Source organism: Puma concolor, chromosome B4 (assembly GCF_028749965.1).
Source record: "Puma concolor isolate L17-30 chromosome B4, mPumCon1.1.hap2, whole genome shotgun sequence".
In the NCBI taxonomy this organism is placed as follows: domain Eukaryota; kingdom Metazoa; phylum Chordata; class Mammalia; order Carnivora; family Felidae; genus Puma; species Puma concolor.
The window spans coordinates 30,749,882-30,775,779 of record NC_141673.1 but is presented as its reverse complement, the minus strand read 5'-3'; the positions used below and the strand labels follow the sequence as shown (position 1 = coordinate 30,775,779).

The 25,898-nt window shown below is 42.0% G+C and overlaps 1 protein-coding gene and 2 long non-coding RNA genes across 7 annotated transcripts in view; 1 reads left to right on the top strand and 2 right to left on the bottom strand.

The window, feature by feature from the left end:
- Positions 1–8,629, top strand: part of LOC147579002 (uncharacterized) — a 58,017-nt gene extending 49,388 nt beyond the window's left edge. The window contains exon 2 of the long non-coding RNA XR_015253447.1: positions 8,282–8,629. This is a non-coding gene — a long non-coding RNA (uncharacterized LOC147579002). The remainder of the gene's footprint in view (positions 1–8,281) is intronic.
- A 5,352-nt stretch (positions 8,630–13,981) lies between these two features.
- Positions 13,982–25,898, bottom strand: part of POC1B (POC1 centriolar protein B) — a 97,930-nt gene continuing 86,013 nt past the window's right edge. For all 5 annotated transcript variants that reach the window (XM_025926761.2, XM_025926763.2, XM_086712686.1 and 2 more), the window contains 2 exons: positions 18,567–18,785; positions 13,982–14,346 (listed from right to left, as the gene is read on the bottom strand). In XM_025926761.2, coding sequence (XP_025782546.1) covers positions 14,242–14,346; positions 18,567–18,785 — 324 coding nt within the window. In that variant the 3' untranslated portion in view covers positions 13,982–14,241. The remainder of the gene's footprint in view (positions 14,347–18,566; positions 18,786–25,898) is intronic.
- On the bottom strand, positions 19,305–22,908 carry LOC147579001 (uncharacterized). The gene is made up of 2 exons (XR_015253446.1): positions 20,979–22,908; positions 19,305–20,739 (listed from the first exon to the last, which is right to left on the bottom strand). It is a non-coding gene; the product is annotated as an uncharacterized LOC147579001 (long non-coding RNA).

Here is a 25,898-nt window from a genome sequence, read left to right as displayed (position 1 = left end):
GTGATCATGACCTGAGCCAAAATCAGGAGTTGGACATTTAACCAACTGAGCCAGCCCGGTGCCCCAGCATCATTACTCTTAAAATAAGAATGTTCATGGGGCGCCTGGGTGGCGCAGTCGGTTAAGCGTCCGACTTCAGCCAGGTCACGATCTCGCGGTCCGTGAGTTCGAGCCCCGCGTCGGGCTCTGGGCTGATGGCTCAGAGCCTGGAGCCTGCTTCAGATTCTGTGTCTCCCTCTCTCTCTGCCCCTCCCCCGTTCATGCTCTGTCTCTCTCTGTCCCAAAAATAAATAAACGTTGAAAAAAAAATTTAAAAATAAGAATGTTCACTATCACCATAAAACATGGCATATATCTCCATCTATGTTATTATACAGAAGATACAGATGGACAGCATCTATCTCTAGCTATCTTGTATATGTACATGTGTATAATTTGCCTGGGATTCTGCAGATCTGCTGAATCGGAACACGGGGGCGCTCCGAGGGTGACGATGGCTCACAGCCAGCATGGCACATCACCGTTGAAGCAAGTCTTGTCAGCTTCTGCTTCCTGTCTTCTCTCGCGTCCTATTTCACTCCCTAAGGTGTAAGCGCCTGATGATGAATGGCTCAGGAGAGCTTCCCAGACTGTGTTCCTCAAAACACTAATGTGTCCTCAGAAAACAAAGGAAGATGAAACCAGAAACTCCATCTGGTCTCAGGTCATGATCTCACAGGTCATGAATTCAAGCCCCGCGTCAGGCTCTGTGCTGACAGCTCAGAGCCTGGAGCCTGCTTCAGATTCTGTCTCTCTCTCTCTCTCTCTGCCCCTCTTCCACTCGTACTCTCTCTCTCTCTCTCTCAAAAATAAACAAAACATTAAAAAATAAAAATAAATAGGTTTTTTTTTTGAAGTTTAGTTGACAAACTTTCTGGACATTTATAATATGAATTCACTTTATACATGTTTTACAAATGATTGCCTTCTGTGTAATTGGATATTTTGCAAACATTTTTGGCCATGGAATGCTCTCCCTCCCTTTTAACGGTGATCACATAACATCCAGTGACACTTGTGTCTCTCCTGGCTTCCTTACTCCCAAGGGTGTGCACACCATTCAGGATGCTGAAGAGAACTGCCTAAAGGTGGCCGGGCTTCAGGCAGGGCTTGGCACAGGACATCTGTGGTTCTCACAGCTCTGCCTTCTTGCATGTGTCCCTTTTATCCACAGGGTGACTTCCCTTGTGCGAATTGTGCAATTCCAAGGTACCGTGAGTGGCACCTGGGTCTGACGCTCCTCCCTTCAGAGTCAGGCAAAGAATAGATCGTACATGTCCTGCTCAGACTGGCCCCGATCCATCCCCAGATCTAGGGAAACCATCCACGGCTCACCCTGTGGCTGTGAGGGTCCCTCTCATATCTGGTGGCTGCACAAAGATAGGTGGATAGGATGGATGTTTGGCGGAGGGTACCAGAATGTTCTCTGCTGTCAGCGCAGAGCCTGATGTGGGGCTCGAACTCACCAGCCATGAGATCATGACCTGAGCCCGAAATCGAGAGTCGGCCGCCGAGCTGACGGAGCCCTCCGGGCGCCCCCGCAAAGTGGACTTCAGACAGCAGAGAACCGAGGGCATTGCGCCTGGCTCAGGTACACCTCTCCTTACACGGAGCCTCCCAGAAGCTCACCGGCTCCTCAGGTGGCTCTGTACCTCAGGTCAGCCTGTCCCTGGGTGGGAAGAAGGGGTCGCTGTGTGTGGTCCCCTCCTCCCCAGGCTGGAGCTCGAGGGCGGCCGCAGACCCGCCACCCCAGCTGCTGCTCCCCGAGGAAAGGATAAGCCCTCTCTTTATTCCTGTGCTTTCCCACCATTGAGTGTGTCTTTCTCCTTGGGGCCACCCAGATTTCCTCCAGCCCTGGCCTCTAGGAGCACACCTATTCAGGACACTTCTGAAAAGACCACTAAACACAGATTGCTCGCCAGTCCCACAGCCCCCCCCCCCCCCCATTGAATTCCAAAGGTTATTTTCTTTAAGCCTTCATCTCGACCTTTTGCCGCATAATTTTGAAGTAAAATCCTTCTCGAGACAGGTCCTCACCAAGTGTTAAGGACTAAACAATGAGGCATTATTCCACTAGCGGTGGTTTCCAAATAGCATTGGCGAAGTCGAGTGTGTGTAAGTGACTTAGCAGGGGTCAGCCAGGCTGCAGCGGAGGAGACTCGAGTGGGAGGTAAACCTCCGAGCTTTAGCCTGAGCTAATGCAAGCGAGGAACAGAAAATTAACAGAGGTCGAGTTTTCCTTCTTTTCTTGTGAACTCGTTGCCGTCACAGGTCCAGTGCTTTCATGTAACTCTAGCTGGCTCTGAAGGTGGGCCATCCCTCATTCATCACTCAAAGGACGTGACAACTTCTAGGGCTCAGGCCTGCTCACTGTAGGACGGCGCCCGGCGCCCGACCCACGACAGATGCCCAGTGAGGTGTTCTCTCTCCGCTTCCTTCCTCCTCTGTCTTCCTTGACCCAAAGCGCTGCCCCAGCAGAAAAGATCCAAGCAATCACCAAAAATTAATAGCAAGTGACTCCCACAGCTGCTCTCCTGTTACCCTTCTTACAATCATCAGTGTCTTATAATTAGGTCACCGCCTAATTCATCTGATAAATTACTATATACACACGTACTTTTATTTTTTTTAAATTTTTTTTTTCAACGTTTTATTTATTTTTTTTGGGACAGAGAGAGACAGAGCGTGAACAGGGGAGGGGCAGAGAGAGAGAGGGAGACACAGAATCGGAAACAGGCTCCAGGCTCCGAGCCATCAGCCCAGAGCCCGACGCGGGGCTCGAACCCACGGACCGCGAGATCGTGACCTGGCTGAAGTCGGACGCTCAACCGACTGCGCCACCCAGGCGCCCCACACACGTACTTTTAATGTGAGCTCTTCGACAGCTCAGTTCAAAATAGTGACAAGAGCTGAGAATCTCGGGCTTTCCCCTCACGATCAAGTGCTTGCTCCTCTCTTAAGTCAACCCAAAAGGTGAATTGGGTTTGAGAGTTTTTAGGGTCACTTTGGGGTACAAGTGATCCTGTAAAGCCTACAGTTTGTCAAATATCTGCCTCAGAGAAGAGTCAGAGCCTTGCAGTTCTGAAAGTCTCTTGAGGCTCAAGATTCTTCAAGGCCACCTTAGACATGGGACACTCCTCTGGTCCCAGAATTCCTTCTGCATTTACCAGTTCAGCTGATGCAAACCACAGGTTGACAGAGTCTCAGGGTGGGAAATGATCTTCAATGCACTGTTCTCTATTCTAAGCTACGCATTCCCTGCCAAGTGGTAATCTAGCCTTCTCTAAAACATCTCCAGGAAGAAACTACTCTCTATTTCTTTTTTTCTTAATTGTTTTTAATGTTTATTTATTTTTGAGACAGAGAGAGACAGAGTGTGAGTGGGGAAGGGGCAGAGAGAGAGAGAGAGGGAGACACAGAATCCGAAGCAGGCTCCAGGCTGTGAGCTATCAGCCCAGAGCCTGAAGCGGGGCTCGAACTCGTGAACCTTGAGATCACCTAAGCCAAAGTCGGATGCTCAACTGACTGAGCCACCCAGATGCCCTGGAACTACTCTCCATTTCTAAAGGGAGTCCATCTTGCTTTCAGATAGTACTGATTGTTTGAAAGTATTCCTTGGATCTGGTTAAAGTCTACTTTTCTATAGTTTCTACCTCCTTCTACTTCCTGAAATAATTTTTTTAAATATCCAGAGTTTCTATGTAGCAAATACATAAGTTTCAAATACCTAGAGCCTGCTAGCTCCTACAGAAGAGCTATGGTTGAGCAGGTGGGCTTGCCGTGTTCCCCCATTCCCAGCCACGGGGAGCAACATACTTTCTTGTACCTAAGTGGCCATGTTCTGTGTGCCTCCGCAGTTCTGGTCTACCTATGGGCTGATCCATGGCCAATGGGAAGCCCAGCACAAGTGTTTGTCTCACTAGGGATGATGATGATTAAATTCACCAGTGAAAATGTTTCTCTCAAGAATTTGGGCTGGAAAAGTGGGGAGACATCAGTCAGATGGTAACATCAGCAAAGCAGAGACAAAACAAAAGTAGCTAAGTCATGTTAGTGCTGAAGCACCAAGAGTCGGTTACCTGTTCCCTGACACTAGTTACCTGTAATTATGACGTACTCTATCAATACAGTTCACATCCTGCGCTAGATCAAAGTTCTAGGCTCAGTTAGGCCCGGCTAGACCACATTTCCTTTTTTTCCGACAAACTTGACTGGGAGCTCTTCCTGGGTTGCCATAATTCCCAGCACTGTATCTGAGATTCCCGCCTGCTTTATTTTCACATAGTCTTCTAAAAATTTCTGCATTATCTGAAATGAACCAAATGAGTCTCTAATCCTTGAGCCTACAGAATTTAACTAAGAGTTCTCACATCTCCCAAGTCTCTTCTCCGGGCTAAAGATCGCCACACATTTGAACGATCACTATGAAATGGCTTCCAATCTCTTCAGCTTCTCTGCCTCTCTTTGTCCCATCTCCGGTCTCTGAATTTCTAAGCGCCTCCCCCCCCCCCCCCCACTTTCTCACCTCCAATAGCCAGCACCACAAATGAAGCAGATCAAATGGCAGCCTATCCTAAGCATGTCCTGTGTGTCTCCAGCATAAGCACACGTGTATGAAATCAAGTGTGCATCTCTTTCCATTTTTGGGATGAACAGCGGAAAGATTTCCTTACTTGATCAGCCCCACGAAACCCAAGGATTGTTGAAATCAAACCTGTGAAACGAATTAAAATGGATGATTATTGGGGCACCTGGGTGGCTCCATCGTTTAAGCGACTGACTCTTGATTTTGGCTCAGGTCATGAGGTCAGGGTTCATGAGATCGAGCCCCGTGTTATGTTGAGCTCTGCACTGACAGCACAGAGCCTGCTTGGGATTCTCTCCCTCCCTCTCTCCCTTTCTCTGTCCCTTCCAACTCTCTCTCTCTCTCTCAACATCAATAAATAAACTTTAAAAAAGTTAAAAAAATAAAATGGATGATTATCTGCATGCTTTTAAAGGGAATATGGTGTGGAGGCTTCTATTCATCCCCTGACTACCCCTTTTCATTGGATGAGATTATCAAAAGTACAGGCTCGCATTTCAATTTCCTTAGGTAGTGCTGGGAAAAGAAGTTAAAAAAAAAATCTAAGCTCCAGATAATGTGTTTAAATCGATTATCTGAAAGAAAATGTAAATGTTCTTATGTGTATCCACTTTTTTGGCTGCAAGCTATAGAAAACCTCATAATTACATAAACCATAGGACACTGTTTACTGGGGTATCTAAAACTGGGTTCAGGCTCTGGTGATTGTCGTTGTTGTTGTTTCTGTTTGGTTTTCCAGTCAAGGTTAGAATCTGTAATCCTGTCTCCAGTATTTTGCTTGGCATTTGCACATAACTGTGTTTAGGACTGAAAATCCTGCAAATCTTGAGCCACCAGAAGACGCCCCCTTCTATCTCATTGGTCAGGGCACAGGCACTTGGCCAATCTGAGCTATAAGGGAAGGAAGGAAGGGAGTTTCTGGCAAAGGAAAGTAGGATTGTCATGACCAGGCAAAGCGTCTGCTTCAGTGTGCTCAGAAGGTTTAAAAATAGAGTTTTATTTTATTACCACAGTTAGCATATAATTATTAAAGAAAGTTTGGAAAATAGAAGAAAAAAAAATCCCCGAAGGCCCCTAATCAAAGTCTTCTCTCAATGCACTATTTAAACACCCTTCTAATCATACTGTACACAGAGTATGATTTTCCTGTCCATTTTTTTTTCACCTAACATATGATTATTTTAAAGCTTCATGGTTTTTTTTTTAGAGCTTTATGGTTTTTAACATACATTTACCATTTTGAAATAAAATCTATATTAAAGGAGGCAGCATAGAACAGAGGAAAGAGGGCTGGCTCAGGAGCAAAGAGACTGTGCTATGTCCTGGGTTCTGGCACCCGTTTGTCACTTTATTTCCGTTTCCTCAAGACAAAGAGCTATGTTTCCTTAGACCTACCATTTCCGAGTCTACAAGGTCTTGACAGCTGTACCTTTAAGATACACAAGCCCCACTGTTCAGACACTGATTCAACATAGCGCCAGGCCATGGAGCCAAGCAGACAGGTGAACTGGGAGGCTGCAGCCATGTGAAACTGGATGGCCAGCATAGAAGAACACAGAATACATAATATACGACAATAATGTAATACCAGAGCTTCCGATTTTTGAACAGACCCCAGAAATCTGGATTTTCATGTGAAATTGTTTCATTTTTAAAAAAAATTTTTAATTAAAAACATTTTTTTTTGGTTTTAAGAATTTTTTTAATGTTTATTTACTTTTGAGAGAGAGAGAGAGAGAGAGAGAGCCAGCATGAGTGGGGGAGGGGCAGAGAGAGAGGGAGACACAGAATCCAAAGCAGGCTCCGGCTCTGAGCTGTCAGCACAGAGCTTGACATGGGGCTCGAGCTCACAAACCGCGAGATCATGACCTGAGCTGAAGTCAGACGCTCAACCGACTGAGCCACCCAGGCGTCCCCGAAATGGTTTCGTTAAGTCTCGGTACCTACTCTGAAATACTGCAGAGCTGGACCAAAACGTGTCTGCCGAGTGCTGGGTGGCAACCCCAGCTGGACCAGCTGCCGACTTGATCGACACCAGGTAAAAGGACATACAGAGGGGAGTTGCGAGGACCTGCTTGTAAGACATTCTGGCTATACAGCAACTGGGTTATGAGTCTAAAACACCGAATGCTTATAAGAACGGTGAATAAAAATAGGATTTTATCGGGGTGTCTGGGTGGCCCAGTCGTTTGATCGTCCTTCTTCAGCTCAGGTCATGATCTCACAATTCATGACGTTGCATCAGGCTCACTGCTCTCAGCCTGTCAGCACAGGGCCTGCATCGGATCCTCTGTCCCCCTCTCTCTCTGCTCCTTCCCCACTTATGCTTTCTCAAAAATAAATAAAACATTAAAAAAAAAGTTTTAATAGGATTTTATCATCTCCGGTTTTTTTACATTTGCAGTATAATTACTTCCTGTTGCTTATTCCAAAATCCCCCTGGGTATGAGTTGAACTTCCAAGTGCTCTCTTGAATGTGTACTGTTTTGGACCCTCCTTGGACACAACTCCTTTCATATGTATTTTTCATGATCTCATCTGGTTCCAGATAAAGTCCTGTGTCTTTTGCCTTAATCATGAAGTTCGTGGAGAAAATAGAAAGGAAAGTGATGAAAGTCTCGGACAGGTGTTCCCTTGAGTAGGAACTGCTGTCTCAAGTGGCTTATTCTCTTCTGGCCCCTAATGTGGGGTCTTCCGTCCCTCCTTATTAGAGAAAGAATGATCAGCATCACAGTGGCGGGGAGTGCCCGCACCGGGCAGTTCTGACTCTCCACTCGCTGAGAGCAATGCCAAAGGAGGATTTGACAACTTTGAACTTTTTCTTTCTTTTTTTTTATTTTGAGAGAAAGAGACATAGCATGCAAGCAGGGGAGGGGCAGAAAGAGATGGAGAGAGAGAGAGAGAGAGAGAGAATCCCAAGCAGGCTCTTCACTGTCAGCACACAGCTGGATGTGGGGCTCGAACCCACAAACTGTGACATCATGACCTGAGCCGAAACCAAGAGTCAGATGCTTAACCGACTGAGCCACCCAGGCGCCTGGACAACTTTGAACTTTTTATGTGATTTTTGCGTTTGACACGGTTGTTATTAAGTGAGTTCTAAAAAAGCAACAGCCCCCTCCAAGAACATAGGGTTTCTAAATAATTCATCTTCTCACAGACCTTGATATTCAATCCAGGTGTAGGAATAAACAGCATAGCCCTCGGGGTCTATCCTTGGGGCTTGGAAAGGCTTCAGTGAAATTCGATAGCAGAAGGCCCAGGCTCTTGGCTGACTTTCTCTTTGTTCTACTAACTTTTTATCTCTGAAAAGCAAAGGGATTTCCTTTGGGGATTAAGTGGAGGAAACAACCTGAGGTGTCGATAGTGTTTCACCAGAATTAGGAGACGCAAAGGTATCCTCAAGTCCAGGGAGCAAGAAGCCCTTTCTCCCAGTCTTGGGCCTCCTCCCTCTCTCCCCAGCAGGGGTCCACAGCCCCCGCCCCATAGAATTTCTCACTCTCCTTTCTCGGGGGCACAGGAAGATCTGGGGCAAACACAGAGGAGTCCCATCCCACAGTCCCTACATGCTGCCTTTCCCCCCTCCTTTTGTATTTTACAAAGTCATTTTGTAACAGATATTTAAAAATCAGTAAATGCCATTCCCATTCCTGCCAGGTCATGGTTTATGAGCCACTGAATGGAACAGAGGTAGAACAAGGCAGCTGATGAATTTTCTTTACGATCCATTTGTGTCAAGAACGTGAGAAAGAGAAGAGTTTCCTGCTCACAGAAGGCCAGTGTGCTGCCCTACAAGTTTGTCCTGGTCCTACTTTTGATTCCAAACCGGAAGCCTGCAGAAGGATGAGGGTGCGACAGTCAAGGAAACGATCTGTGTCAGAGCATCTACACTAACGCCTGATCTACCCATCACCTGTCAACACAAGGCCAGATAAAAAGTGCATACGTACTGCTACTCGAGAGCCATGAAAAGACTGAAATACACAATTACATAAATTACATCTATCACATTTGTTTCTCCGATTTTTTCGCTCTGACTGGTGGCTGACATTTACTTTAAACATGTTCAATCAAGGGGCGCCTGGGTGGCTCAGTCTGCTGGGCGGCTGACTTTGGCTGAGGTCATGATCTCACAGCTCATGAGTTCGAGCCCCGCGTCGGGCTCTGTGCTGACAGCTCAGTGCCCAGAACCTGCTTCAGATACTGTGTCTCCCTCTCTCTCTCTACCCCTCCCACGCTCATGTTCTCTCTCTCTCAAAAATAAATAAACATTAATTTTTTTTAAATGTTCGATCATAACCTGAATGAACAAATTCTGAGCTAGCCATGTTTTTACTGGATTACTTTTAAAGTAAAACAAGTTTTCTTCCTCCTTTAATGACTAACTTTAAAATTTTCAGAGCCAACTATTTTTCACATTTTTTATTTGAACTTTGTTTTGTTTTCCTTTCACTTTATTATGATCACTCCTTACATTTTTAGGAAGATACATGGTACACCATCATTTCGGTGGTATCCCACCTAATTTGACAGATTCATTTCTATTTGCATTTAAAAATACTCTCCTCTACATGTTGGGGCTTCTTCACTGGCCCAAATATTATTTTGTGGAGTTTAAGTTTTCTCTTTCATATTTTCTGTGTGATCGAACACTTTATTTTGTTATTCTTAATTGTATGATTTACTCTCTGGACATATGGAATATAGCGTTGTAACTTATCTGATATCACGTAGCCCAGAACATGGTCAAATTTTGTTTAAAAACACACTTAGACAAAAAAGAAAATTTTCTTACATTTCCATGTAGTTCTTTGTGTGTATGTTAAGGCTGCCTTATTAGTTTTGTGTAACACTATGATAACACTAATAAAATTCTACATCTATGGGGAGCCTGGGTCACTCAGTCAGTTAAGTATCTGACTTCAGCTCAGGTCATGATCTTGCTGTCTGTGAGTTCCAGTCCCATGTCAGTCTCTGGGCTGATAGCTCAGAGCCTGGAGCCTGCTTCGGATTCTGTCTCTCCCTCTCTCTGCCCCTCCTCTGCTCACACCTCTGTCTCTCTTTCTCTCAAAAGTAAATAAACATTAAAAAATGGGGGAAAAAATAAAATTCTACTTCTGAACAGTTGATATTCTCATTTGTGTTGCATTTCTGTCAATTTTTTCCCGCCATGTACTGTTTGCTTTATAAATTTAGAAATTTTACATGATTGGGCTATTTCCCTTACTGCTTTTGTTGTGAAATCTACTTTATTATGAGAAGAATCGCAAATAGGAGACTTTATTTTTACTAGGAACATGTTTGAAAGTTGACTGGGAAGAAAATGCAACTTTTGTACTTTGCAAAGAAAAATACTTGTGCACACCCTCTCCACCCCCATTAACCTCCGCCTCTTGGCAAGCCACCGCCCTATTTTCCTAGTAAGCCCAAGCTGCCATTGTGTTACCTGAGTCACATTTGAGGCTTATGCAGGGCAAACTGGCAATTACACTGTGTTCCTAGATTCAGCGTACATTCATAAATCCCCTGGTGCATGGAGTCTAAAACCTTGTGACTTCATATGGCAAAAACATAGTGGAATATGAAGCATACAACGCCTTAAAGACACAATTCCACTTAAATATCTGTTCGAGACCCATCTATGCTTACCATCAAGTTTGCTCATGAGTTGAACATGATTATTCACCAACAACCTCCAAGTAGGGGAATCATTTCGGCACCCAAATATTTCCACCCAGGGATAGAGGGTTCATCTTTCAATCCTCTTAGATGCACAGGATTTATCTTGGGAACAACAGACTCCAAGTTTGCTCCTCACGGGAATGAAATGTTAAGTGACGATCTGGACTGCTTTGTCTTTCAAGAAAAGGCAGAAAGCAAATAATACTTGTTCTCCAAATGTCAGAGGCCAAGGATAATATGAGTTCCGGGTAAGTCTTGGTCTTACTGGCACTTACTGGTTCACATTCCAGGCCCTTCTCCCACTTCCCATTTTTGCCCTGCCTTTATTGAGGGTAATTATGGCATTTGTATTCTCAGGCTGAATTCCTCTGAAGTTGCTCAGAGGCTAGCTTTTGGCCTGAACCTTGAGGTTTTCTGTGTGCGGAAGGCTAATTTCTTTTACGCATTTATTCTTTTTGTTGTACTTTTAATACATTAATTTTGGATTAAATATCACACTTCCATTCGTTACCACGTCATACCTGTATCCTTGCCACAGTTACAGTTGAAATAGTATTTGAAAATGCAGTCCGGGGAAACAAAATGATTAATAAATAGCAATAATACCCACCATGTATTGAGCACTTCACTCTGTGATAGCTACTGTGCTAATCATCTCACAAACATAATTCAGTTGTTATTGTCACCTTTTATAGGTAAGGAAACACAGCTTTGTGAGTACCTTTCCTAAAGGTCACACAGCTAGGACCTAGCACGTCACTGTTAAGCTATGCAACAAACAGCAAGTCAGAGCAATGCCCCCTCTGCCCCAAACATCAAGCATCTAAATTGCTACCTATGCTATTTCTTCCAATCCCCTCGATCTAGTTTTTACTGCTTTTGGCTGGAAGTGGATTGAACAACAAACATTTTAAAACCACTCGAATCAATGAAAGTTCTCATTTACTCAAGTATCTGCCGAGTTCCTGTGCATGAGGCGATGTGCTCGGTGGGGCATCTGAAGATAGCGCTTGATTTTTGAGAACGTAGAGCCACCGTGGAAGAGGCAGAATAGCACCTGTATTGCTGTCTACGCTGGACCGGAGACGCAGGGAATGAGTGGAAGTGAATGATTTCACACTGGGTGCTCAGGGAGGGCACCTCTGAAAAGGCAGGCTGTGAGCGGGGCTGGAATGTTATGAGGGGACAGTGTTCCAGGCAGAGAGAATGTCAAGTACAAATGCGCTCAGGTGGGAGCTGTTTTACTTCTTCAAAGGTAGGCAGAGAGGCCGCTACGGCCAGAGGGCAGTGAGTAAGGGAGATCCAAGACAGAAGGGAGAGCAGGTCCACGAGGAGGGGATAGGGGTTACATCACTACTGTCAAGGCTTGAGCTTTGGCTCCGAGTAGGATGGGAAGCCCTGAAAGGTTTTGAGCAGAAGAGCCACACATTTAAACTCGCTTTTCAGTGACCGCTCTGGCCTACTATGCGAGGAGGGCAGCAGGCAGGCCGGCCAGGAGGCACGTGTAGTTGTCCAGGTAAGGGGCAACGGTGGCTTGGGCCCTGGCAGGTGATGGAGACGAAATCTGCTGAAGGAATGGAATGTGAGGTGTGAAAGGAGGCAAGCCTAACTCTAAGGTCTTTGGGCTGAGCACCTGCCAGGAGAGATGGGTAGACTAGGGGAGGAGCTGGCTGGTGGCTGGGGGAGCAGAGTTTGATTTCGGACATATTCAGAAAGGCCTACTAGTCTTCCAAGTGGAGGTGTTGATGAGGCAGTTGAATACACAGGTTAGGACAGATGAGAGGCTGGAAATCGGATGAAGACCAATTAGAAGCTAGAAAAAGAGGGAAGAGATCATAAGTGACTCTCTTGAACAAGTTCCAAGGCACTAAAAATGTTTTTTTAAACATTTATTTATTTTTAAGAGACAGAGACAGAGGACAAGTCAGGGAGAGGCAGAGAGAGAAGGAGACACAGAAACCGAAGCGGGCTCCAGGCTCTGAGCTGTCAGCACCGAGCCCGACGCGGGGCTCGAACTCACAAACTGTGAGATCATGATCCAAGCTGAAGTCGGACGCCCAACCGACTGAGCCACCCAGATGCCCCAGTTTCGAGGCATGTTAATTTATATCATCACTGTTTTTAGATCCCTTACAAAGGTCTGTGATGGCTGTAAAACTACGTGGGTGTCGTAAGAAGTGGCTATAGCTTCACCACCGGTTTCTACAGAGTGGGCCTTAGGCCAGCCAGCATCTACACCACCTGTGAGCTTCTTCAAGATGCAGACGGTTGGGTACCATCCAACCTGGTGAGGTGTACACTCAGGGGACAGGGCCCCGGACACTTGGACAGATGCTCCAGGAGATTGTTATACACAGTTAAAGGTGCCTGAGCTGGATAAGAAGTTTAGTATTTCAAGGTTTAATCATTTAGAAAGAAAGGAACTTTTTTTTTTTTTTTTTAAGGTAAAGTGTCTTTATTGTTTGAGGCTTAAGAAATTGTAAACAAAAAACATTATGACATTTCATTTCTTGGTCTTTTGTACAAGGTTATAAAAATACAATACCACTTAGTCTTTATAAACTCTTGAAAATGTCTACAAGTTCACACTTAGTACAATACAAAAAGGCACTTAAAACACAGAATGAGATGATTTTTTTAAAAACCACCTTATAGATATGATTGAAATTATTTGGGAAAAATTTATAAATACAGACTCGTACATAAATAGGATTTGACTTTTGCTTCTTTTTCAAAACATTTTCCCCATGTTACCTACAGACAGCATAAATGTGACTGCCCTCTCCCACCTTCTTTGTTCTTGATTTAGGTTAACAGAAAAACAAGCTAATATTAATCTGTTTTTCTTCAATTTAATCCCTTGTTTTAGATAAAACAAAATTCTTAATTTGTAACCAAATCACCCTAAGCATTTTTTAGAAGGCCAGGCTCAATTTCATTTTGTTTTAAATCACATTCATTTAAAAAAAAAATAGGAAGACAGTGATGTGAATATTATACGGACTTATTACTCAGCTGCCAAAATCACCCTCAGCAACATTTCTGAAGCATGTGAATGTACATGTGTGTGTATTTGTAAATATCACCGTTGCATCTTTCAAGCTCCAGAGCTTACTGAAACCACTCTTAAGGCTGGCTTTGTAAACCAGGGCATAGGTCTGGACACAACCCAAATCATTCAGTGCACTCATCTACGAGAGGAAAGACGCGTGGGCTTCTCGCATTTTTAGCTCTTCATTTTTTTTCAGGTTGAGCAAAGGATAAGCCATGTACAACATAAGTTAAGTAACAACCCACCGCCCTGTGCCACGTATGTGCTGTTGCTAATTAAAATAAGCGTGTTCTTGCTGTGGAAATTCTACACTTTGGGAATTTTGTAAGATCAGCATTTCAGGGCATTGTTAAGAAAGAATAAATGTTTTTGAGCTAAAAGAAATATGAGTCAGAGCACTAACTCATTATCTGCATACAGGATGCTGTTTTAGAGGTAACTGTATTACTTCACCCCAACGGTGTTGTTCACTAAAGAAACACATCCAATGCTTTAAGGAATTGCCTGAACGTGATTAACTGCAATGATTTAACAATGAAACTCAAAGATTTGATTACTTTCCTGGCAGGATTTGGACTATAAATGAAAACTGGCATTTAAAATAATATGGGGGAAAATATAGAGCCACTTGAATACTTACCACTTTATTACTGCAATTATAATCAGTAATGATTTGAATTAGTCCTTGACATTGATTTGTGTGTTTAAATTGGTCGTTAATTGTGCCTTTTCTGCCTTTGGTTCTGTTGCTCACCCTTTTAAGAGATGCCATGATCATTATAATCAGCACATGGTTGTGTTGCATGAAGGGAGCGTCTCATACTACCTTCCCGAGCCTATGTACATGTGTTCGTTTATCATGCCTCTGCTCATACTTTTCTATTTAACTTTTCTGCTGGAGAGCATTGAAAAGCCTGTGCTGATTTTCAAGGCAGTCTTTCAGCTTATCCTCTGTCAAAGTCAGTCGCTGCTCCAAGATTGAAACAGTCTGTAAAAGGAGGACAAAATAATCAATGCCTGGTGGCCTGATGGTGAGGATGGTGATGGTAATCTGCATAGGGGATCCTTTTAGGAACTGGAATGTCCACCCTTTTGCCAGGAAGGGGCTCAAAATTAGCCCCAGGGCTTGTTCAGCTTCTGGGCTCTACCATGGGGCAAAAAGCACTAGCAAGCAATTTGAGGAAAAGATAAAATCTGACGCCTTTGGTGAGAAAAAAGATGAGGACTCTGTAGACCATTCTTGTCTGGCCTCCTAAGGCACGGATGCCAGGGAAGAGGCCACACGAACTGTTCTAAGTGGGCTTTCATGCTACACGGCAGTGTGGGGAGTGGGGGCGGAACGCCACCCGCCCAGCCCACGGGCTCCTTAACTGTCATCACTGCCATTCTGGCACGATCAATCCATGATGGACCATACCTATACCACCCCAGGGAGCTGGAAACCTAGTTTACTCTGAAAATATTGTAATGACTGGCATCAGTTCTCACAGCCTGAAAATGGTAACAGCACCTCACAGGGTTGTTAGGAAGACTGGATGAAATAATGCATGTAAAATGCTTATGCTGGTGCCTGGCACCCAGGACTTGGTGAATCTTAGCTATTCGAACTCCTTTGGCTAATAAATGAGCTTCTGACTAAACACACACACACACACACACACACACACACACACACACACACACGGCTACTTTTAAATGTGGCAAATCCAATTTTTTGTGATATTGACTACTTCATCTTTAATCTTTTCTATTTCTTTTAAACTTTTTATTCTAAAATAAAATGGATTCAGGAAGTTGCACAAAACACATGTCCCTTAGTGAATTCTCATGAGAAAAGTACCCTCATAACCAGCACCCAGGTCAAGAACTGGAACGCTGCCAGCCGCCCCAGAGTTACTCCCAGGTGCCTCACAAAGTCCCCACTTCTGTCCTCCCCCAAAAGTAGCCACTTTCCTGACCAAATTACTTTCTTGTGTCTCTTTATGGTTTTATCTTTCAGGTGTACATCCCTTAGACACTATAATTTCGTCTCACCCATTTGCAAAGTTTGACATGTCATTTAAAGTTCCTTTTAATCTACAGCTTCTCATCCCCTCTCCCTTTTTTTTCTTTATAATTTGTTTGTTGACAGACTCAGGCCATTTCAAGTAGAGTTTGCCTGTAGCACTGCCACCAGTCTGAAGGTGAAAAAGAGCACGCTGAGGGTACAGTCTGGTCCGTTTGGTTCTCTGTATGCTCTACAAATTGGCAGCTGGATTCAAAGGCTTGAGGAGACTCATATTAGATCTGTAAGACTACAGATCTACTGAGATCTATAGATAAGACTACAGGTAGTGGTCTATTTTGTTAGAAGCCACGTTAATAAGGTTTGATCATTTCTTTTCTCGTGATGTTGGGAACTGCTCAATGCATAAATCTATTCATTCTTGAGGATGGTAAATGATGATATTCTAATCTCATCCTTTAAAAAAGTATTAGTTGGAATAATTCATTAATAAGAGACACTTTCCTCATCTACTACGTGGCTATCCAGTACTAGAGTTCATATAAGAAAGGCAAAATAGGGGCGACTGGGTGGCTCAGTCGGTTAAGCATCCGACTTCGGCTCAGGTCATGATCTCGCAGTCCGTGAGTTCGAGCCCCGCGTCAGTCTCTGTGCTGACAGCTCAGAGCCTGGAGCCTGTTTTAGATGTCTCCCTCTCTCTCTGGAGCCTGGAGCCTGTTTCTGTGTCTCCCTCTCTCTCTGACCCTTCCCCGTTCATGCTCTGTCTCTCCCTGTCTCAAAATAAATAAACGTTAAAAAAATTTTTTTTTAAATAAAAAAAAAGAAAGGCAAAATAAATGCTTGGTTATTTTAGTAAGTTTCAAGATAATGAATTGATTCCCTGTCACCCTCTGAAGGTAAACAATTTTTAAAATACCATTATTTAGGGGCGCCTGGGTGGCGCAGTCGGTTAAGCGTCCGACTTCAGCCAGGTCACGATCTCGCGGTCCGTGAGTTCCAGCCCCGCGTCAGGCTCTGGGCTGATGGCTCAGAGCCTGGAGCCTGTTTCCGATTCTGTGTCTCCCTCTCTCTCTGCCCCTCCCCCGTTCATGCTCTGTCTCTCTCTGTCCCAAAAATAAATAAACATTGAAAAAAAAATTTTTTTAAATACCATTATTTACCAGCTTTTACTTTTATATTTCATACTATATATTATGACTAATTAAAAAATGATGCTGATAATATTTTTTACCATTTCTTGAGTACGTATATGGGCCAAGCATTTTGCCATATATTTTATACACATTATTCCAATCCCACCAAAGGGATTTATATGTATATCGTCAATACCCTGAACACCGGTTAACTCCATTCATCTACCATATAAAATGTAATTTTATTTTAATTTATTTCTAATTACAGTTCAGTACAGATAGGTTATAAACACTGAGTTAGATGTTCAGTCATCTGTAATTAAAGTGCATCAGAACATGTTTATTTTACTTGCTACGTGCCCACAGATTCAGTGTTTCTATTTTGCAAGTGTGCTGGGCTTGCTTTTAACCTCTTTAATTGTAAAAAGAAAGCCAGCCTTTCAAAATTAAAAGGAACAGTCAATAAAGCTTAAAGTGATTCATTTAGCCTTGAATTGGGAGAGATGGATCGAGGCTAAAAGAATAGAGAGTGGACAGACTCATTTGGAAGAGTCTCTAAGAACAACCTGACATCGAATGCAACAGTATAGGTGAAGAAGTTGGGGGCAATATGGGAAATAAGCCAACCCAAACTAAATCTGAAAGGGAAACTGCCTTTAAAGGAAAGAAATGTCTGATAAACGCAGAGAAAGTCACCTCCAGCACAATATTGCAAAATGAAAATTGGTGATTTTAATATCAGTTTCATTGAACAAATCGTATGATGACTCCAAGTTCTCACCTGGCTCTTTCCCACATTCTGACAGGGCCCCAAATCCACATATATGCCCCTTGCCTCTAAAGGCCCTGAGATGTTATCCCTGGTTTTTAGTATTCATTTAATTAGCAGTTCTAAACCCTGGCCGTAAAACATAATCATATTGGGCAACGAGACAAATGTCAGGGCCTTACCCCAGACCAATGGCAATGGATTCTGTGGAGATGAGAACTGGCCATCTGTATGCTTTAGAACTGTCCAGGTGATTATAACGTACAGCAGTGATGAGAACAGAATGAGATGATTTCTATGCAAGAGCTATTCCAACATGAAATATGTATTATGGAAAAGTAATCGACATCTCTCCAGTTCACATTATAGCCTCTCTTTCTGTATAACTTATAACAAGGTCTGCTTATTCTACGTATTGCAGGAACAATAAGACTTCTTCAAAGGAAACAATCAGCAGAGCTGGAGGAGAAATGTTTGATGTATCCATTTCAACACACAACTTCTCTTAAGTGACATCTATTATCTCCTGACCGAGAGTTGGAAGACCTTTGGTACATAAAGATCCATAGTATACTTTCTTTGCAAATGTAAAATGGCATCAACGGACAAGTTAAAATTCTAAAACAAGAATGCAAAAACTATAAAAACTATCACCTCCAGAAGAACACAGCATCAATATAAAAAGCTTTGAAAGGAAAGTTACATCTTGGACAGTGAGAATATCTGCTCCTTGCCTCTAAAGGGGAAGGGAAGAACTCTAAGGGAAGAACTATAAACTGTCAAAATTTCATTCTAACCAAAAACTGTTCACCATTTTTTCAATAGCCCTAAATATTTCTTTGATAATGTCCTAATCTGAACATACTACATCAAAAATCTTAGAGTAAAATGTTATTGAGCAGAATCAAATACATTTACTGCATGGAGTACCAGTGCCATTCTTTATAGTCTCCACCGTGCCCTCTGGCCCCCAGAAACCAGATAAAGTGCCGTGGCAGGTGTGTGTGTGTGTGTGTGTGTGTGTGTGTGTGTGTGTGTGTGTGCGCGCGCGCGTGCGCGCGCACGCGAGCATGTGTGTGTATGCGCGCGCATGCGCACATGCACGGGCACACACACACGCGTGCCCTCTGTAAGATCTTACTAGAGCAGCCCAGCAGAGCATGCCTTGATATATCAATGGCCACCCTGAGCTTGCCTTTCTGAGAAAAAAGAACTTCCCCCTGCTCTGCAAGTTCTGCAAACTACCGCAACCAGGATTATTTTAACTCACCCTGAAGTACACGTAAAGCACGCTAACCCACCTGTGTCAAAACACTGAGTTGTTCCATGATGTGCTCTAAAGCATCAGTCACGGCGAGTGGTATGCTTCTCTGGCTCTCAGAAGGGAAGTCACTCGTGTCTTCTGTTTTCTTTTTCGAGGTTGTTGGTGAACATTCCGATGACAATAAAGAAGGGTTCAAGAAATAACTGTTGATCTCTTCACCTTTGTCTGCTAAGGTTCTAACAGTGGTATCTGTTGTCTTTGACATCATAGAAAAGATAGGAAGAGTTATATTTTCCAAGCCTTAAAAGGAGTTTTCAACATTCCTCTTCTAAATACCCAGCTTTCATTTAATTATTTACCCTCAATTACAGTATTATAGAAATTACTATTGCAGGGAGAAAATAAAGCTAACAATGAATAGAGAAAATTTATTATTTCCCTTGGTATTTTAATGAAATACACTTTGTATGTATCTGTCTGAAAGATGAGGCATTCTACCACTAAAAAGACTGTTAGATGCAGTCCAATTCTTAATTAAAAACAAATACCATATCAAGATGACTATTATTTTTACAAAAATCGAAAATAACAAGTATTGGTGAGGATGTGGAGAAATCAGAACGCTAATGCAATTGCTGGTGGGAATATAAAATGGTGCAGCTGCCGTAGGAAACAGTTTGGCTGTTCCACAAAAAGTTAAACATAGAATTACCATATGATCTAACAATTCCACTCCTAAGGATAAATCCAAAAGAACTGAGAGCAGAGACTTAGATACTTTTACACCATTGTTCATAGCAGCTTTATTCACAATAGCCGAAAGGTGGAAACAACAGGAGTATCCATTAGCAGGTAAACATATAAACAAAATGTGGTATACACATACAATAGAACATTATTTAGCCACAAAAATGACTGGAATTCTGATACATGCTACAACAGGATGAACCCTGAAAATACTATGCTAAGTGAAATAAGCCAAACACAAAGGAAAATAGTGTATGAGTCTACTAATATGAGGTATGTAAAATAGGCAAATTCATAGAGAAATAGTAAAGGTTACTATGGGCAGGAGGGACGGGGAGGGTGGAGTTATTGTTTGAAGGGTCCAGAGTTTCTATTTGGAATGGTGAAAAAGTTTTCAAAATAGATAGTGGTGATGATTACACAACACTGTGAATACTTATTGCCAGTAAACTGTGCACTTAAAAATGATTAAAAGGGTAAATTTTATGTTGTGTATATTTTACCACAGCAAAACAAAAAACATAAAAACGCTCCAAACAATTGGTAATGAACAACCTGAAAATAAAATTAAAAAGAAAAAAAAAAAAGCTCCATTTACAATAGCACCAAAAAGAATAAAATACTTAGGATAAATTTAATAAAAGAAGTGTAAGACTGATACATTGAAAACTGCAAACATCACCGAAAGAAATTAAGGATATAAATAAATGGAAAGGCATCCACACCTGTGACACGTTCATAGACCAACCAGAACACTTAATACTGTTAAGATGGCAATACTCCCCAAATTGATATGTACAGATTCAATACACTTCCTATCAAAATCTTAGCTGCCTGGTTTACAGAAATTGACAAGCTGATCCAAAATTCATAAGGAATGCAAGGAACCCAGAATAGCCAAAATAATATTGAAGAATAAAGTTAGAGGACTCACACTTCCCAATTTAAAAATTTACTACAAAACTACAGTAGTCATAAAGACAAACATATAGATCAACGGAATAGAACTGAGAGTCCAGAAATAGTCCTTCCACCTATGGTCAATTGTTTTTTTTTTTTTTTTAACAAGGTTGCCAAGACAATTTAATGGTGAAAGAATAGTGCTTTTCACAAATGATGCTGGAAAAAGTAGATGTCTAAGTTCAAAAGAATGGATTTGGACCCTTACCTCACACCATATACAAAATTACCTCAATATGGATCATAGACTTAAATATAAGAACTAAAACTATAAAACTCTGAGAAGAAAACATACAAATAAATTTTCCTGACCTTGGATAGACAGAGGCTATTTAGACACAACACCAAAAGTACAAATAACTGACTAAATAAATTGGACTTTATCAAAATGAAACACTTTTGTACTTCAAAAGATATGATCAAGAAACTGAAAAAAAAAAACTCCACAGAATGGAAGAAAATATTTGCAAATCATATATTTGATAAGAGACTTGTTGGGGTGCCTGGGTGGCGCAGTCGGTTGAGCGTCCGACTTCAGCCAGGTCACGATCTCGCGGTCCGTGAGTTCGAGCCCCGCGTCAGGCTCTGGGCTGATGGCTCAGAGCCTGGAGCCTGTTTCCGATTCTGTGTCTCCCTCTCTCTCTGCCCCTCCCCCGTTCATGCTCTGTCTCTCTCTGTCCGAAAAATAAATAAATGTTGGAAAAAAAAATTTAGAAAAAAAAAAAGAGACTTGTTGATGAACATATAAAGAACATATGAACACTTACAAATCACATATAAAAAGAAAAATACCTCAAAATATGGTCAAAGTATCTGAATAGATGTTTCTCCAAAGATACGCAAATGGCAAGTTCATAAAAAGATGCTCAACATCACTAGCCATCAGGGAAATAAATGCAAATCAAAGCCACAATGAGATACCACTTCACACCCACTAGGATGACTAAAACAAAAAAGACAGAATCTAAGAAATGTTGGTGAAGATGTAGAGAAATTGGAACCCTCAATTTATTCACTAGTGCAACTGTATAAAGGTACAACCACTTTGGAAAATAGTTTGGGTAGTTCCTTGAAATGTTAAAGAATTACCAAAAGACCTAGCAATTCCATTCCTTGGTATATACCGAAGATAAACGAAACTTGCTCATGAATGTCATGGAGGCATTATTCATAATAGCCCAGAAAATGGAAACAATTCATATGCATCCAAATGCTGTGATAATGAATGGATAAACAAAATGTGGTATAACCATACAATGAATGTTATTTACCCAAAAAGGAAAGGAGTACTAATATATGCTACAATGTGAATGAGCCTTGAAAACATTAAGCTAAGTTAAAGAAGCTATATACAAAGGCCATGCTTTGTATGATTTCATGTACGTGAAATGGTCAGAATAGATAAATGTATGAAGACAGACTGAGATTAGTGGTTGCCAGGAGCTAGGAGGAGAGAAGAAGGGGGAGATACTGGTAGTGGGTATGAGGGTGATGAAAATGATCTAAAATTCTCAGTCACCTGGCTGGCTCGGTCTGTAAAGCATGGGACTCTTGATCTCAAGGTTGTGAGTTTAAGCCCCATGTTGGGTATGGAGCCAAAAAGAGAGAGAGAGAGAGAGAGAGGAAGGGAGGGAGGGAGGGAGGGAGGGAGGGAGGGAGGAAGGAAATAAAATGTTCTAAGATTATTTCTGGAGTGGTAAAATAGTTCTAAAATTAGATACTGGTGATGGTTACACAACTTTGTGAATATACTAAAAACCATTGAATCATACACTTTAATAGGGTGAATTTTATAGTATGTGAAATATATCATGTTAAAGCTATTGTGAAAAACAAACAAAAATCCAAATACATATCACAGAAAAAATTTTAAAGTTTTTAATCAATTTTACATTTCTGGTTATCACATGAGAGTTCCTGAGAGAGGTCACCTCAAACATGTTACCTTAATGATGATGATGATGATGGTGACAACAGGGCTTGTTTCCTACTTGGTACTGTTTCAAGTACTTTACACCATGAACTGATTTAATTCTCACAATAATCCCATCAAGTCGGTTCTACTAATATTCCCATTTTACAAATGAGGAAACAGAGATACAGAGAGATTGAGTAACTTGCCCAAGGCCATACATACACGTAGGAAAGATGTATGAGACGTAACCAATCATAAATCTCCATGATCCTTCCAACCATTTTTTTAGGAATATGAAAACTTTCAAGTTTCCTCTGTCACAATCTTACAAATTCACCATTTGTTGAAAATAATAAAAAACTCAAAATCCACCATTCACAATTCAAGTGTATTTTAAAAGTATGTATAAAATGCATCTTTGTACTCCTACCTAGCTAAGTGTATCTGGCTCAGGGTCTCTCTGTTTGTTCACTCAACGAATAGTCCCGGGGCCCTGCTCTGTGCTAGGCACCATTCTAGGCAGTGAGAACCTAGCAGTGGGTAGCATGACCCAAGACTTGGCTCTCCTGAAGCTTGAGCCCTTCAGTCATTTGGTAACACATCTTTTCTACTTTTCACCCTCTGAAATTTATAAACTTATATTTTTGTTTTATTGTCTAGCAGGTTATATTTATCTTCAAAAAACCATCCTGGTCGCTGAGCAGTTTTGCTCTGTACCCCTATTTTCCCCCTTTGTGATGTGCCTGACAATGTTAAAGTATTATTTTAGGATATGGAGCACTCATTAAAACCCACACCCCAAAACAATCCCATTACTAACCCTTTGAATTATTCATTCCACGTGGGGAAGTAAAGCTAAAATTGTCATTAAAATGTCCAGAAGCAAAATTCCTAGCAATCACAGACCATGGAAGAACAAGTTAACACAAAGGATTTTTAATGTTACTGATTAGCCAGAAGCAACTATGACCCACTCATTCATGCTCTGAGCTAAGGGAAGTGGGAAAGAAATATACAGAATTTCTTTACCTGGGTCCCCAGCTAGTGGCTGGTGGCAATAATGGAAATGAAAGCCCTGTAAAGATGAGTATGAAATATAAAAAGGATTTGCTGAGAAGCCCTGCCTCACAATCACGGCCTGCATTCCAGATCCTGGGCAGTCATCTCACCGATCGGGAACAATGTGTGGATGGTCATGTACAACGCAATGATCCTCATCCCAAAATAATTCCTCCTCAAAGAACAGACTTTTTTTTTTTTTTTTTTTTTTTTTTAACATTGCTTCTGCTCTGCCTGCAATGCCTTCTCTGCCCTTCCAGCAGAACTGAATTCTTTTTGATCTCTAAATGTCGGCTTAATTGTCACTTCAGAAGGTCTTCCCTGACCACCTTCCTGAAACTGGACCTTCCATTCTCCAACATGGCATCCTCATGTTTTCCTCCATAACTGATCAGAGTTGGTGTCTACATATTTGTTCCCAGTTTACTGTCTTTCTCCCTCACTAGACTGTGCTATGCCCACTCCCTTACCATTGCATCCCCTTGACTGGGCAGGAACTTGAATCCTTTTGAATATGTTACGCGTTTGTATGCAGATTTTATTACTGTTCTCAAAGATGGAAACCAAACACTCCATATGACCAAGGCAGTCTTTTTCACATGGGTCACATCACACCTACATAAGTACATGCAAATATCACTAGTGATGCTATGGCAACAGTTCCAGCCATTCATGGGGAAAGGCCTCAACCTAATTAAGAAACCAGTCATTGAATTCTGGGGCTTTGCAGTCAGAGTGGTTAGTGAAGAACGGGTAACAGGAAGTGGACAAAGGAAAGATTTTAAGACCCTAGACCGTCTAGGGAGTAAAAGATCTCAATGCAGTCTTATCAATGCTTTTCTTGTTGGGACCAGCATCAAATAGATTACTATGATATGACATGTGGAGATGAATAAAACACAGAAAAGGGTATGGGCAGAGAGAGGGGAAGAACTTGATCTACATTCTACATTAGCCACCTGATGTAGCTGTCTCTCAGAGGTACTGGAGCCTAGAAATTAGCAGATTCTTTCCCATGAACCAACCCCAACTTTGCGTCTTATTTGTACAGGGAGAGAGAGATGCACAGCTTGGGGAAGTTTTAACACACTCATTCATAAAATAAAAAAATTTAAAAAATGAGAAAGGCAAAAATATGTTTAAGATTCTGGGCCATCCAAAGTCAAGCAAGTGAGGCTTTGGTCCCTACTGCTCTTAGTGAATCAGGCCCTCCCCTACCTCAAAGCTGCTAGCATTCATTTCCTGGATAAATGCTTCCCAAGCACCAACATCATACTAAGCATTTACCAACGTTAAATTTTATGTCGCCGACCAAAATGAATGAAATCTTGCCATTTGCAACAACACGGATGGAGTCAGAATATATCATGCTAAGCAAAGTAAGTCAGAGAAAGATAAGTAGCATATGATTTCACCCATATGTGGAATTTAAGACACAAAACAGATGAACATAGGGTAAAGGAAAGAAAAATAAGATAAAGAGAGAGGGAGACAAACCATAAGAAACTCTTAAATATCCACAAACTGAGGGTTTCTGGAGGGGTGTTGGGTGGGGGATGGGCTAAATGGGTGATGGGCATAAAGGAGGGCACTTGTTGGGATGAGCACTGGGTGTTGTAACTAAGTGATGAATCACTAAGTTCTATTCCTGAAAACAATATTACACTATATGTTAACTAATGTGGACCTACATTTTTTTTTTAATTGAAAAAAAAAAATAAATGTAAGCATGGTGCAAGAGAAGTGTGTAAGAATTCTGCTCTCAAGAATTCTCTCTTGTGGTGAGAGAATGAAGACAGAGCAAGGCCCAGAACCCTTGCAGTGCCTGGCACATCACTTGCACTGCAGAATAAACAAGAAACACGGGCAGACAAATGACTAGAAGACTGCAGAAAAGAGCAAATGCTTTGGCACTTCATAAAAGGAAGAAATCACACTATGTTCCCTTATCTCTTTTATTGCTGACACGTGAAGTACAGGGAGGTAAGAAGAGCTCTTTCACTGGCTGAGTCAGCAAACGAAGGCCTCCAATGGTAGGCATTAAAGCCACAGCAAAGAGCAAGGGAGATGTGGCACCTTCCTTCATGGAGCTTACAGTTCTCCAAGGAACCGCTCCCTCCAAAAGGATGGCAGGACAATCACCACCCCTATCCTTGGATAGGCCCATGGTTGCCATCTCAAAGATGGAAAATGCAGCCTCACCAACTGCATGAATAAATCTGAGTGGCTGAGAAACCCTTATTTCTACACGTTAAAAGGCTCGACTCCCCATCGGAACATACAAAATAAAACAAGAGGTACAGAGTTGACTAATGCAAACAGCTTTGATGGGCTGGAGAGCTATATACAAAAGCTCTGATATTCTGGGGTCAAAGGGCTCTTAGCAGGTTGTGTAGATGTCATGGAAAAATTAATGCACAATTTTTCACTCGTCACTTAGAGAATGAATTTTTAATACATTAATAGAAATTGAAAATTGTGGCATTTGTAAGCAAATTTTTATCAGGAAATTAACCATGCAACAATGTAATCAAGGGCCCCACATCTAAACTATTACTATTTATATAATGAACAATGGAACATTCAAGATACTGTGGTGCTCCATTACACCTGGGAGCTCATGTATTATATTCATTTCATTCCCTTCCTCTCCTCTCCTCTCCTCTCCTCCCCTCCCCTCCCCTCCCT